Source organism: Balaenoptera musculus, chromosome 20 (assembly GCF_009873245.2).
Source record: "Balaenoptera musculus isolate JJ_BM4_2016_0621 chromosome 20, mBalMus1.pri.v3, whole genome shotgun sequence".
Classification (NCBI taxonomy): domain Eukaryota; kingdom Metazoa; phylum Chordata; class Mammalia; order Artiodactyla; family Balaenopteridae; genus Balaenoptera; species Balaenoptera musculus.
Window position 1 is genome coordinate 13,286,330 of NC_045804.1, and position 13,193 is coordinate 13,299,522.

The 13,193-nt window shown below is 51.6% G+C and overlaps 1 protein-coding gene across 12 annotated transcripts in view; it reads right to left on the reverse strand.

Moving 5' to 3' along the window:
• Positions 1 to 13,193, reverse strand: part of B3GNTL1 (UDP-GlcNAc:betaGal beta-1,3-N-acetylglucosaminyltransferase like 1) — a 112,367-nt gene that overhangs the window by 45,777 nt on the left and 53,397 nt on the right. For all 12 annotated transcript variants that reach the window (XR_005017701.1, XR_005017700.1, XM_036835799.1 and 9 more), the window contains one exon: positions 11,055 to 11,150. Coding sequence is in view for 10 of the 12 variants with exons in the window: in XM_036835799.1 (XP_036691694.1) it covers positions 11,055 to 11,150 (96 nt within the window). In the remaining 2 variants the exon portion in view is untranslated. The remainder of the gene's footprint in view (positions 1 to 11,054; positions 11,151 to 13,193) is intronic.

Genomic DNA, 13,193 nt, shown 5'->3' on the forward strand with positions numbered 1-13,193 from the left:
CCTTCACCTCTCCTCCAACTGTAAGATCTGTGATTAAATGCAGTACAGAGAGTTGCAGAAACAGTCCCCCAGAAGTCAGAATTCCTGGAACCTAAATAAATAGATCCAAGAGGTGTAAAATGCTTTCATTGCTTTTTTCTGTATTATCATATGTTTAGGTAAGTTACAGGTCATTTAGTCTTATTCAGATGACAGCACAGTGAGGGTGTGCAGGCCCCAGCAGAGGGCGCTCAGGCCGCAAGGAGGGAAGCTGCCCGCGGCCACGGGGGTGGGAAGAGCTGGCCCATGGACAGCAGCGTCAAACCTTGCAGCTGACCACACAGCACCTGGGAACACAAACGCACCTCGCCAGCAAACTGCTCTGGGAGCTCCTTTTCCCCAGAAACGCCCGGCGAGGCTGCACAATGGCAGGATGTGGATGGAGCTGCGTCCTGGGCTGCCTCTGGAAGGCTGAAGGCACAGGGAGCAGGTCCCACCTCCCACCCCATCCCTCTGTCCCTCCAAGGAAGGGCCGCAGCTGGCTCCGCCCCGCTGGTGTCCCAGCTCCCCCACCCCCCCAAGTCTGGTCCTGGGACCAGCCCAGCCCAGCTGGCTGGCCCCTCTCTGCCCTCCTTACCCACAAGGAGGGGCCCAGCCCTCCCACCACCCTCTGTCCAGGAGTCCCAGCAAGTGGCCTTTGTTTCCAGCATATGGGAAGTCATTTAGTTGGTTTTCAGTGATATTTTTTACAAATACTGTCTTCACCTCACTAGTACTTTGTATTTCTGCGGGAATTGCATCCCTCCCTCTGGACCATAAAGCGTGTCTTCAGGAAAGAGCTCTTTTTACTTGAGGAGGGGTGAGTATGTAAAAGAAGAGTTTTTCTAAAATGGTCAGAAGCTGTTATGTGAACAGATCAGGCCAGTACCCTCTGCAGCACAGGACCTATTTGGGATGACAGGTCCTATGTGCAGCATCAGGACACATCCCAGTGATTTTTCTCGGACCGCCTGTGATGACGCTCACGCAGAATGCAGACACCTGATGCCCCCGAACTCCTGCGGCACCTGAAGTGAGGGCGGCAGCTGGACATCAGGGCCGAACAGCATCTCTACTCTGATATCCAATTATGAGTCAGACATCTGTTCCCAGACACTGCAGATGTACAACCAACCAGAGGATCAAACCTCTTCACAGTGGAGCCAAACAGCTCCCCAAGATGCACGAAGGCCACCTGTCTGTGGTGAGGCAGCGGCTGTGGCCCTGGTTCCCAGAGGACCGAGGTGAGCTCCCCTGGCTCATGTTTGGGTGAGAAAAGGCAAGTTCTGAAGGGGCAGAAGGACCCTGGTTGGTGGGCAAGGTGACACAATGCTTCAGGTCACGAGGCCACTACTGGTGTCCTGCTGTGAACAGAGGTCATGGGTTTGGGTGGGGGCCGGTTCCAGCTGAAGAGAAACAGAATGGCCTGTTAGTTCATTAGGACAGATAAGGAACACAAATAGGTGAGGGCGAGGAGTGCACACAGGTGAGGGGAGGCGTGCACACAGGTGAGAGTGCAGGTGGGCTGAGGAGACCTCCCCAGGATCACCAAGCTTGCAGTTGCTAATGATTCCTTTTCATCAATTTTTGTCTCCTCTCACTCTTGAAGTGTCACTCCCTCTTCTGGTTCTGATATGTCACCAAGTGAATAATCAGATAATCTAGTTTCTTAGAACTTTGTTGAAAAGAAGGGGCTCCCAGGCAAGGCTCAGGGGCCATGCTGCTGTTCCGGGACCTGGGAGTTGGCTTTTGGGCTCTCCCCTTATTTTGCCACCAACAGAAAGTGCACTTTGCAAAAATAAATTCTACGGAGCTCATACAAGTTAAAAATCTTCCAGTGTGCCTTGGGGAGTATACAGGAGAAACTGAAACATTCCATAAGCTACTGGCCATACTCTGTCCTGAAGAGAGTGCACCTTGGTTCTCAAGAAAGGCACGTGAAAACATATGGATTCGGATGGATACTTTTTAATGCTTTTGGTGCTTTAAAAACACAAAAGTAAGGATAATGGACTTAAAATGGGCTCAGTTTTTTATTTAGAAAGGAGAAGCCCTTGAGTTAAAGAAAGAAAATGAACAATTTAATGAAATTTATAGACCTCATTAGCTATATCTTACCAGGAAGTGATATGAATTCTTCTCAGAGAAAAAGAGCAAAGTTTGTATGACTCATTTCCAGATTCCTGTGGTTTATTATCCTCATTTCTAAATTCTAATTTGTTGCAAGACTATCTTTAGACAGATAACAAATTTTCCAGGATTCTGACATTTTAACACCCACATAGCAACAAAAAGAAACTTTGATATGAAATCCAAAACCTATGGCTTCTGGATTTAATAAAGACACAGACATCAATACAAAGTTTCTTTACTCAATAGTACTTTTTGGAGAAAGTTGGTAAGTAACCACTTTTTCAACTAAAAGTTGCTAGTGTACCATGGCTCTATAATGCAGATACTCCTTTTAAATGAGAAAGTGAAGAAAAACAGTACAGGTTAATCCACTTAAAAATATGTACTTTTAAAATTTTATGCATGTTAACTGATTAGAATTAGGTAAAAACCATTGAGCTGTGAAGGACAAATTTTTAAGGGAAAGACACACCGAGCCGAATGAATACGTGAAATGTAATTGTCTGGTAGACCCAGGTGGGTTCTAACCGCCTGGCTGTAGAGACTCCACTTGGATGACAGGAAAGGTCTTTCAAAGCAGCTACGACAGAGTAGACACAAGATTGCGGTCAGGGGCACGTGGGAGGCCCAGTCCCACGGGCAGGAAAGAACCCCTGTGATTCCACCTCACGCCCTGCCTTCTCAACTGGCCGAAGGTATAGTTTTGCTAAATATCTTCAAATGCGTGGGTCACACAGATGGTTGGCCCTGGAGTCTGGGTGTAGCTGCTAAACCCCTGCATTTCACCAACAGTGAAACTGAGCGCTGGCTGGAGGGGAGACAGAGGCCAGGGCCTCCGGGGCAGCAACCTGAGGCGGGGTGGGAGGGGGGCGCCCACTCCAGCAGGGACCCGGGGAGCAGGACACCGGCGCTTTTTTACCAGGGCCGCTGTTGACCTGCAGTGTGGCCTGAGCCCTGGACCTCATGAGAGCCTCCTGGGCCAGCTGGCCCCTGCCCCCCTGTGGCTCCGACCCCACAGGGTGAGCCTCTGCCCTGTTGCCCCCAGGGGTGGGTGGGGGACACCCGCCTCCCTGCCCTGGCTCTCAGCCACTCAAGAGCATCCTATCAAACTCTCCTGCCTCTCCTGGGTCCTTGTCAACAGAGAAGGATCGTGTGGCTCCCCACGCAGATCACCAAGGTCGGCACTTCTGTCAGCCCGCTTTGGGGAGGCCGCGGGCGGGTCAGGAAGCAGGGAGGTGGTGCGGCTGACCAAGACTGATGTCCCAGAGTGGAGCTGCTGGCTGTGGGGGTGACTGCCTCAGGGTATAAGCTGAGGAACGTTCAGCAGTGGAGAGGCTGCAGCTGCCCTGAGGTCCCTGGGGTCTCACGTGAGACCGGAGGAGCATCGCGCAGCCTCCGGACCCAGCCCTCACAGCGGGGACCTTCACGGGCTCGAGCAGCAGCACCTGAAGCGGGGGTCTTGGGTACACTGTCCAGGAAGGGACGAGGGGCCGGGTTGCGCACGAGACCGAGCAGCGAGGGGGTCATCCAAGGGCACACACTGCAGCAAAGGGGGAGGCGTATTCTCTGCATTTCTGGAGCCCTGAAATGTTTCAACTTTTAAAAAAGTTTTCCTTTTTCTATTTTTTAAAGAAAATGTATGTGGAATGGCAAGTACAGAGGAGATGGTCAGGGGGTACTCTTGTTAGGGGAGGGGTGACCAGAGTAAAGGGTGGCTTGGTCCCCTCCGTGAACAACTAGAACATCAAACACACACACGAGTGTCCTTCAGCTGGGCTGGACATGACCCTCTCGGTACCCAGGGCGAGCCCAGTGGCCTCGGGAGACGGAGACAAGGGGATGAAGCATGCAGTCAGGAAGTCAGGGCCGTCGGAAGGTCACAGGTACTGGATTAGAATAAAAACATGAGCGTCTGGTATTTCCCGCTGCTGCACTTCTCTGTCTTCTCATTTTGAGCGGTTATCTGCCCAGAACTTCCTCTGTCTCAGCTATGTGAGCTTCTATATCTCTGTTCTTCTTGGTGCCTTTCTGCTCCTCTGCTGTTGCGGCTTCATTCAAGCACTAGGAGCTGGCTGAGTGTGGTCACCCTTGTCACATCCCATTGTACACAAAGGCCTCTCCGTTGTTTTCCTTGCTGCCTAATTGAGTGTTTCTATAATTTAAGAAAAAGGAGGCCTGTGCTGCTTGTGTGCAAAGCACTTATTCTACCTCCCCACTCCCTCCTGGGCTGCTTCTGGCCTCCCTCCCAGGTTGGAGACCTGCTTCCTAGATCTCATATCTTCCTCCTCTTCAATTTGCTTCTTAATTTTATGGAATGTCTTCCAGTAAATTTCTGAGAAAGCTTTTGTAAGAGACAAATATTTTGAATCCTTATATGAAAAAGTCCTTGTTATATTTTCACACGATTGACAATTTCGTTAGGCATAGAATTCAACATTCAAAACCATTTCTGTGAGAATTTTGAAACTTGTGCCCCAGTGTCTTACAGATTCCACTGCAATTGTTGAGAAATCCAAGACCACATTTGTTCCTGCTGTTCTTCTCTCTGAACTGCCCAAGGGCTTTAAATCCTGGGCAGGGTCTTCTCTCGTACCCTGGGCAAGATACCCAAGGGCCCTTTTCATCTGGCAGCCCACATCTTTGGTTCTAGCAAATTTTTCCGAATTATTCTTAGCTAATTTACTCTCCTCCACGTAAAAAGAAATCTCACTATGCTGGACTGTGCTGTGTCAAATCGGCAAGAGCTGGGCACCGGTTTCTCAGGGGCCCCTTCTCAGTGTGAATCCAGGTTAGAGCTAGACCCGAGCAGAACCTGCCTCAGGTTGGGCAACAGAATGAAGGAGGAACACTGTCCCAGAAAGTCACGGTGGTCAGGTAGGGGTGATGGGGGTGACACAGGCAAGGTCCTCCCGCCTCAGAGGCCACCATTCATGAAATGTGGGTGGATCTTCATGTTCTTTGGGGACAGAAGCTCTTGTTCTCAGGACACTTCTGGACCCCACTCTATGCACCTGTTCACCTGTATTCTTCATCATATCCACAACAGTAAACTGTAAACATAAGTGAATGTTTCTCTGAGTCCTGTGAATGGCTCAAGCAAATTAATTGACAGAGGAGGGGGTTGTGGGAACCCTGATTTATAGCCAGTCAGGTGAAAGCACAGGTGACGACCTGGACTTGTGACTGGGCTGAAGTGAGGCAGTCTTGCAGGACTGAGCCCTTAATCTGTGGGATCTGATGCCGTCTCCAGGCAGGTGGAGTCAGAACTGAGTCTCTTAGGACACCCAGTCCGTGTCTGCTCAGAACTGAAGAACCGCTCAGTATTTGAAAAGGCGAAGGAACTAGAATAGCAAAAATCATTTTGAAAAAGAAGAATGAAGTTGGAGGAACCACACTAACTGATTTCAAACCTCCTCCACAGCCACAGTGACCAGGAGAGTGTAGCCACGGAGTGACGCACAGATCAATGCAACAGAATGGCCCAGAAACACACCCGCACGAGCACGGCCGGCTGATTTTTGACAAAGGCCAAAAGCAATAAAGGAAGGTAGTATTCTCAGCAAAAATGGTGTGGAAACACTTGGACATTTGTAAGCAAAAGAAGAAGAAGAAAAAAAAAGAGCCTTGATCCAAACCTCACTCCTTATGCAAAAATCAACTTAAAATGAATCATAGCTCTAAATGTAAAACGTAAAACTATAAAACTTTAGGAGAAAATCTGTGTGACCTATAGTTACATAAAGCATCCTTAGACATTGATACCCAAAGTACAATCTATTTAAAAAATAGATGAGTTGGACTTCACCAAAATTAAAAACTTTGGCTCTGTGAAAGACTCTTGTTAAGTAGATGAAAGAAAAGCCACAGATAAGGAGAAAAGACTTGCAAACGCACCTAACAAGGGACTTCTGTCCAAAAGGAAACTCAAACTCAATAGCAAGAAAACAAACAATCCAATAAGAAAATGGGCAAAAGATCAGAACAGACGCTTAGTGGATGGTGAATAAGCACATAAAAAACTGCCGTTAGGAAAATGCAAGGCAGAGCAGTGATGAGACACCACGGAACGACTGGCATGAAAGATCTGACACCACCAAGTGCCGAGGGGGGAAATGGTGCGGCCACTCCGGGAGCCTTGCATGGACTTCAACTTGAACACCGATGCACAGTCTCAACCCCGGTGCTCATCCCAGGAAGTGAAGCCTGTCCGTCAGGGTCTCGGCGGCCCTACTGGTCACAGCCCCACAATGACGGGCACGTCCCTGCAACTGGACTCTCTCAGCAACAGGAGGAACAAACTATCATCTCAAAGGCACAATGCGGAATGAAAAAGGCATGGTTCCACTGATATAACTGCCTCAAATGACAAAACTCCAGCGAAGGGGACAGAGAGGTTGTTGCCAGGGGCAGGGGCAGGAGGAAGTGTGACTAGGACGCAGTTTCTCTGGGGTGCGGGAGAGCCCCGTACCCTGACTGTGGCAGGGGCTGTGCCGCCTGTGCTGGTGCGGACGCGTGATGAAATCCCATAAACCCCCCACCCCTCCCCAACAAGAACGTGTGAGCCCCGAGCAGGGTTGCACCAGTGTGCGTCTTCTGGTTTGAACATCGTGCTGTGGGTATGTTACGAATGGGGAGCTGGGTGAAGGGCACACAGGAACTCTACTATTTTTGCAACTTCTATGTGAGTCTGGAGTTATTTCAAAATACAAAATTTTTAATTGGTTAGGCTTTGTAAAATGACTCTATGATCCGGTGGGGAAGCAGTTTCTCTGTGCAGGCACTAGGAGCCTGGCCTCCAGATTAGAGGCAGGAATGACATTCTCAAAGAGTTTCATCAAAAATATTCAGGCACGTGTTAAAAATGCACACTTCCAGAGCCACTAAATCAGAAGCTCCAAGGGAGTAGATGAGGGATCTGCATTGTTTTCAAGTTTTTGAGCTATTTTATGATCAAACAAGTCTGGGGAGTGCTGGTTTAGGTAAAGAGTCTGTACTTACAGAGGTAAACTTTAATTATCTAGAAATTTTGCTTGTCTAGAGTCCTTGGATACTGGATAAAGTGAGAGTTTGTGCATTAGTGCTGGCAGGTGGGTTGTAAATTTTTCCCATTTACGTTCATGCCAAGCTGTTCAGACGCTGCAGGCAGATGAAAGCTGGGTGACACCCTCCCTGTGGAACGCACGGGGCCACGAAGGAGAGGCTGTACAGGAAGGGGGGCTGTTCTCTTCGCTGCAGCCCTGTCCACATACCACTGCGTCCTGTGGGCCCAGGGGCAGGGGGCACAGCCCAGGCGGGACCACCAGGGGCTGTGGAGGAGCCAAAGAGGGTGTCCAAATGCTATGGACCAAATTATGTCCCCCCCAAAGCCCACTGCAGCCCTAATCCCCCATGCGACTGCATTTGGAGATGAAGCCTTTAAAGAGGTAATTAAGGTTAAATGAGGTCATAAGGGTGGAGCCCTGATCCACGAGTCACCGGGAGTGAGCGAGCTCATAGAGGAAAGGCCCTGTGAGGACTCGGGGAGGAGACGACCGTCTACTCGCCCAATAGAGAGGCCTCAGGAGGAACCACCTGCTGGCACCTTGATCTCGAACTTCCAACCCCCAGACTGCGAGGAATAGCTGTCTGTTGTATTTGTTATGGCAGCCCGAGCAGGCTAAGACACCAAGGAAGCACGGATCCTGGAGAGAGGTGCAAGGGCAGCTGGGAGCAGGCGTGGAGGACAAGGCCCAGGTGGGGCTGGGCTAAAGGGGGCGCCTCACCCACTCCTGCTGTCTTCCTTCCGCTGTGAACCTGAGCACGTACTCCAGGCAGCCAGGGCTGGGCTCATTGGCCTCCGTAAGGACCCAGCTACCCATGCAAGCTGCCAGGGCCCCCAACCCCTCCTTGGAGCTGCCAGGACCCCCCCAGGGGCAGCCTCTGAGGCGGGGGTGGGGTCTGGCCCTGCCTCCCCTTGCCCCCCATCCCCATCCAAGAGATGCAGGTCCCTTGGGAACAGCCCCTCACTGAAGGTGTAAAGTGGGCACTGCCTAAAACAGGTGCATTTTCAGGCCGGCACAGGCTCCAGGCCATTTGTCCAGACAAGTTGCCACCCCTTGATTTATTTGGAATTAGCAGAGTGTTAATTTTACAGTACTCTGATTCAACTTTGTGCATGGTGGGTATCTAATCAGACATTCAAGTAGACACACAAATATCAAACCAAATTACGCTGCTCTCCACCTCACAAACGTGACTCAGTTTAGACTATGAACAAAGACCCCGCAGAGTGCTGGTGATTTCTGTGACTGTAACAGTTGAGAAATGGCTTAAATAAGAGAGATCTTCTTTCACTTTATTTTGAGAAACTTTATACTTTAATTTCCCGTAACTTGCTAAAGAAAAACACTGTTTAGGAAGACCCTACCTTAATTATTTCTATGATGCTTAACAGTAAACAGTTAAGTTTGCCCTCGGCTCAGAACTTGTATTTCTGGCTGAGAATGTGCTGCATGTAGATTATACCGTCAGTGTTCAGTCACACAGTTTCTGCGTGACTCACGTTCTCCCAGAAAATCCAGCACATGGCAGAAGCCAACCCAGCAGTTTCTCTCACGCAGCTACCTCTACACTTACTCACAGACCCTCTAATACTCGGGACTGAGGTGAGCGTTTCCAGAGCCCCCCTTGCAGGTGCAGAGCTGAGCATCTGAGGGGGACCCAGGGCTGACCGCAGGCCAGGGTATTCACACTCAATGGGATATTTTAATTTCCCAGTTAGGATATGAAAGCTCTTACTAGCTCTTCATTGAGGCGGCTGTGATTCTTTGTTCTGAAACCATCAGTGCACGTCCTGGGAGGGCATCTGTAAACAGGTGGTACATCCCAGAACCGTGACCCGCGGCTTGGACCTGCTCCATGGAGGGAAGGACCAGGAGAGGGATGGCAACAGGAGTCACAGACCCAGTGCTTATTCTCCATGCGCCAATGATGGTTTGCAAACTCGTATCCAAATGCCAACTGAGATGCAAGGGGTACGCAGAGCTTGTGTACCCAGAACCCTCAGCCCTCTTCCCAACTCGGGATGCTAAGGTCGAAGGTTTGTCCTTCAGGTACCTTCACAACCTGGAGAGAAGACTCCCTTCTGCTCAGAGACCTGAAGCTGTTGTGGACTCACAGCTCCACCACCTCACATACCCCTCCGCGTGGAAGGATGCCCTCCCGACAGCTCTGCAGCAACCAGACGCTCAGTGGCCGTCGGTGATCCAGGGCTGCTTGGTGCAGACGGGACAGAGCCGCAACCATCCCGCGTGACCGTCAGCATCAACCCGTGAGCTCCCGCCACCAACACCAGAGACCCTGCCAGCTCCGAGGAGGCCACGTGGGCCACATACACCGGCCCTTCTCCTTTCTTCACGGCTGGGGGAGCAGCAGTGACTGAGCCTCCCCAGTGCCCTCGCTGCCCTCACTTGTTACTAGTGCACCTATTATTATTACCTGTTATTAGTGCACCACCTGTAGCTATTAGGCCATTACTGGAATATTCATCTCAAAATGGGAAAAGTAAATCCAAATGCAAAAGTGCTTTTTGTGTGTGTGGACCAGCACGAACGGCATAGAACTTAAAAGCTGGTGAAGTCATTTTGATAACAGAAGCAACTGGCAAACCCAACACTGAAGAGGAAAGGGTAAATAATCTTGGATTATCCAAAGAAGCATGTGAAACAGCCCCACAAGAGGAAACTCTCAGGGTTTCTGCCGCGTCACTTTGAGTTCAGTGAACAGAACACCTGATGCCATAATCACAAGCAGCTCTAATTTCAGAAGCTGATTATCATTATAAATCATTCCATTGTACCAAGATTTCAGTTTTCAAAATTCAGAGTTTAGAAGAAAGCACTTCATTATATGGCAGGATCACAGGAAATCGCAACATGGGACAGACCCCAGCACCTCACTGGGGGGAGAATGTTTCCAGGCCTTCTAGAGCTACTTCCTGGTTGGGCTTTGGAGGGCTGCTCCCCACTCCTCCCCCCTTGACTGGGGCCCCCGCCCTGAGGAGCACATTTCTCCGGTCTTGGGTGGGGAGGCGGGGGGTGAGTCCCAGGAGCAGCTCGTCCAGCAGGAGGAAGAGTCTGGAGCATCTGCCCTCGGCGGGGCAGCCCGGGCTGGGCCAGGAGGCAAATGGAACAGGCCTGGGCCCACCCCCAAGAGCCGGGGCTGTTTTAAGTCTCTGTTTTGGGGTGACTTGCTACGGAGCATTAAGTGGCTGCTGGCACGCTGAGGCAGCGGCTTGTTTTCAAAGGTGGATGAACAGAGAATCTTTGGTTCTTGTCCTCACTCAACACGTCATCAGCACACGGTCGTGGACCCGCCCGAAGTCCTGTGGATTTCGGGACCCCACAGCTGAGACCGAGAACCTCTTCCTGGCCTCCTCCTCCAGGCCAGGGCCCCGCTCGTGGCGGCTTCTAGTCTGATTTCAGCCCATGCCCTCTTCTAGCTCCGAGGGCTCCTGATGTCTGCTGACCAGCTCCACCCAGACGGTGCATCTCAGCTCATCCCCCAGACCCGGCCCCCCTCCGGCTGCCCTGCTCGGGGATGGCCTCGCCCCGCCAGACACTCAGGCCTTTCCTGGACACCTCACCCCTGCAGCAGCTCGGCGCTGCCCGAGCCCCCGCCTCCTGCCCTCTGAATCCGTCCACCTCAGCCTACGCGGCTGGCCTGTAGGTGCCCTGCTCCCAGGCCTCCAGCCGGGCCCTCCACACCTGCCCTCTGGCTCCGGCTCCTCTGAAACGCCGTCCCCCTTCTCCAGGGAGCGCCTACCGGACTGTGCCTGGCACCCAGGAGGCAGGCAGACACAGGTGCTAAGAGCATGAAAAGTCCCTCTCGGGGAGGCCGGGGCCAACCGCAGACGGCAGGCGTACCTGGGTGAGCAGCTGGTCGGGCGCCAGCTGGTTGATCCACCGCGTGTATCGCTCGGTGGAGTTGGGGGGCTCCCTCCTCACCTGGCAACCGATAATCTGTGAAACAATAACAAACGAGACTTAAAAGAAATCCACTGCAGCCGCTGGAACAGCCCCGTTTCTCAATAACTTTCTCCTTCCAGCCTCTAAATAAACAAGAGTCGCAGCCCTAAGAGCTCACTCCCCTGGCCGCCTCCCTCTGTCTAGGCTGCCACAGCGGCCCCCCGTCCCACGACGCCACCAGACGAGCACACCCCATCCCAGGAAGAATCTGCGCTAGCTGTCCTCTAAATCCTCTTCCGTACCCTGCATCACCACCTCCTTCCGCCCTTGGTCCTGGAACCCGGGCCTGCCTCCTCCTGGCCGTGGACACGATCCCCTCTCCGCATACCCAGCTCTGCACGCTGACCCCCGGCAGCCCTGTCCTGCTGTCCGACAGTGCCCAGCACCTAGGGAAGCCCCCCTGCACGTTCTGCTGGGGTATCTGCTTGCAGCGCGTTTACACATCTCTAAGACTGCTCAGAGGTAAAAGGTCCGGCCCTTTGGTCGGTGAGGCAGGTTTGGAGAGAGGCTGGTTCCTGCCGCAGATATCAGGGGTCCTGATGCTCAGACACCAGCAGCCCCAGGGCTCAGAGGCAGGGAACGGGCTGGTTTCTGAGGGAGGGACTCCTCGCAGCAGCAGGAGGGGGTCTTTCTCCTCCTTTCTGGCTGGGGGAGGGCAGCCGGGGTGCCCGTGGCAGCAGAGAGCCTGCCCCTTGGTGAGGGTCCTGTAAGGCTCTCACAGGCTGGCTGGCCTCGGGGAAACGACACTAACCTCCAATCCCCTGGCTGTGCCTTCTCCACCTCCCTGACCGCCGAGGAACACCGTGAGGAAGGTCAGAGTGGTCAGCAAACCTACATCACTGCCCGAGTCTCCTTACTGAGAAACTATCAAAAGTCACCCCACGATATTTGAGTTTCTTAAATCTTGCTCTAATATACACAGCACGTACACATGATGATTAATTTATATTAATGCAGTTATGCTACTGAAGAGTTTTGAGAAGGTTTTTGCTTGCTTTGCTTGAATTGTGTTGTATGGTTGTTTTTTGTTTGTTTTGTTTTTAGTGATTCAGTTATACATATACATGTATCCATTCTTTTTTAGATTCTTTTCCCATATAGGTTATTACAGAATATTGAGTAGAGTTCCCTGTGCTATACAGTAGGTCCTTGTTTGTTGTGTTTTCTTTTTTTTTTTTTTTAATTTTTTTTTAATTAATTAATTTATTTTTATTTTTGGCTGTGTTGGGTCTCCGCTTCTGTGTGAGGGCTTTCTCTAGTTGCGGCAAGTGGGGACCACTCTTCATCGCAGTGCACGGGCCTCTCACTATCGCAGCCTCTCTTGTTGCGGAGCACAGGCTCCAGACGCGCAGGCTCAGTAGTTGTGGCTCACGGGCCCAGTTGCTCCGCGGCATGTGGGATCCTCCCAGACCAGGGCTCGAACCCATGTCCCCTGCATCGGCAGGCAGATTCTCAACCACTGCGCCACCAGGGAAGCCCTGTTGTGTTTTCTTTTAATTAAGCTTTTTTTTTTTTTTTGAGAAATGGTAGATTCACAAGTTGTGTTAAGAAATAATACACAGAGATCCCATGTAGCCTTTACACGGTTTCCTCTAATGGTAACATCTTGAAAAGCCAACACGTGGCCTCCACTGGGCTCAGGGACCCTGGGCGTTTCCATGGCCACAGGGACCCCTCATGGTGCCTTTATAGCTGCGCCTCCCCCCCACTCCCCCACCCAGCTCACAGCCGTGAACCTGCTACTGCAGTGCTGTAGCACTCCTCCCCCCCTGACTGGGGCCCCCACCCTGAGGAGCACATTTCTCCAGTCTTGGGTGGGGAGGTGGGGGGTGAGGACAAGAACATTGCATAAATGCGATCACACTGTGTGTGTGATTGCCTTTCAAGATTGGCTTGTTTCACTCGGTGATTCCCTGGAGATTTGCTCCTTTTTTGGCTGAAAAATACTCCACAGCTTAACCCTCTACAGGACACCTGGGCTGTTTCCAGTTTGAAGCTATTACTATTAGTCTGCTGCAAACACTCACACAGGGGTTT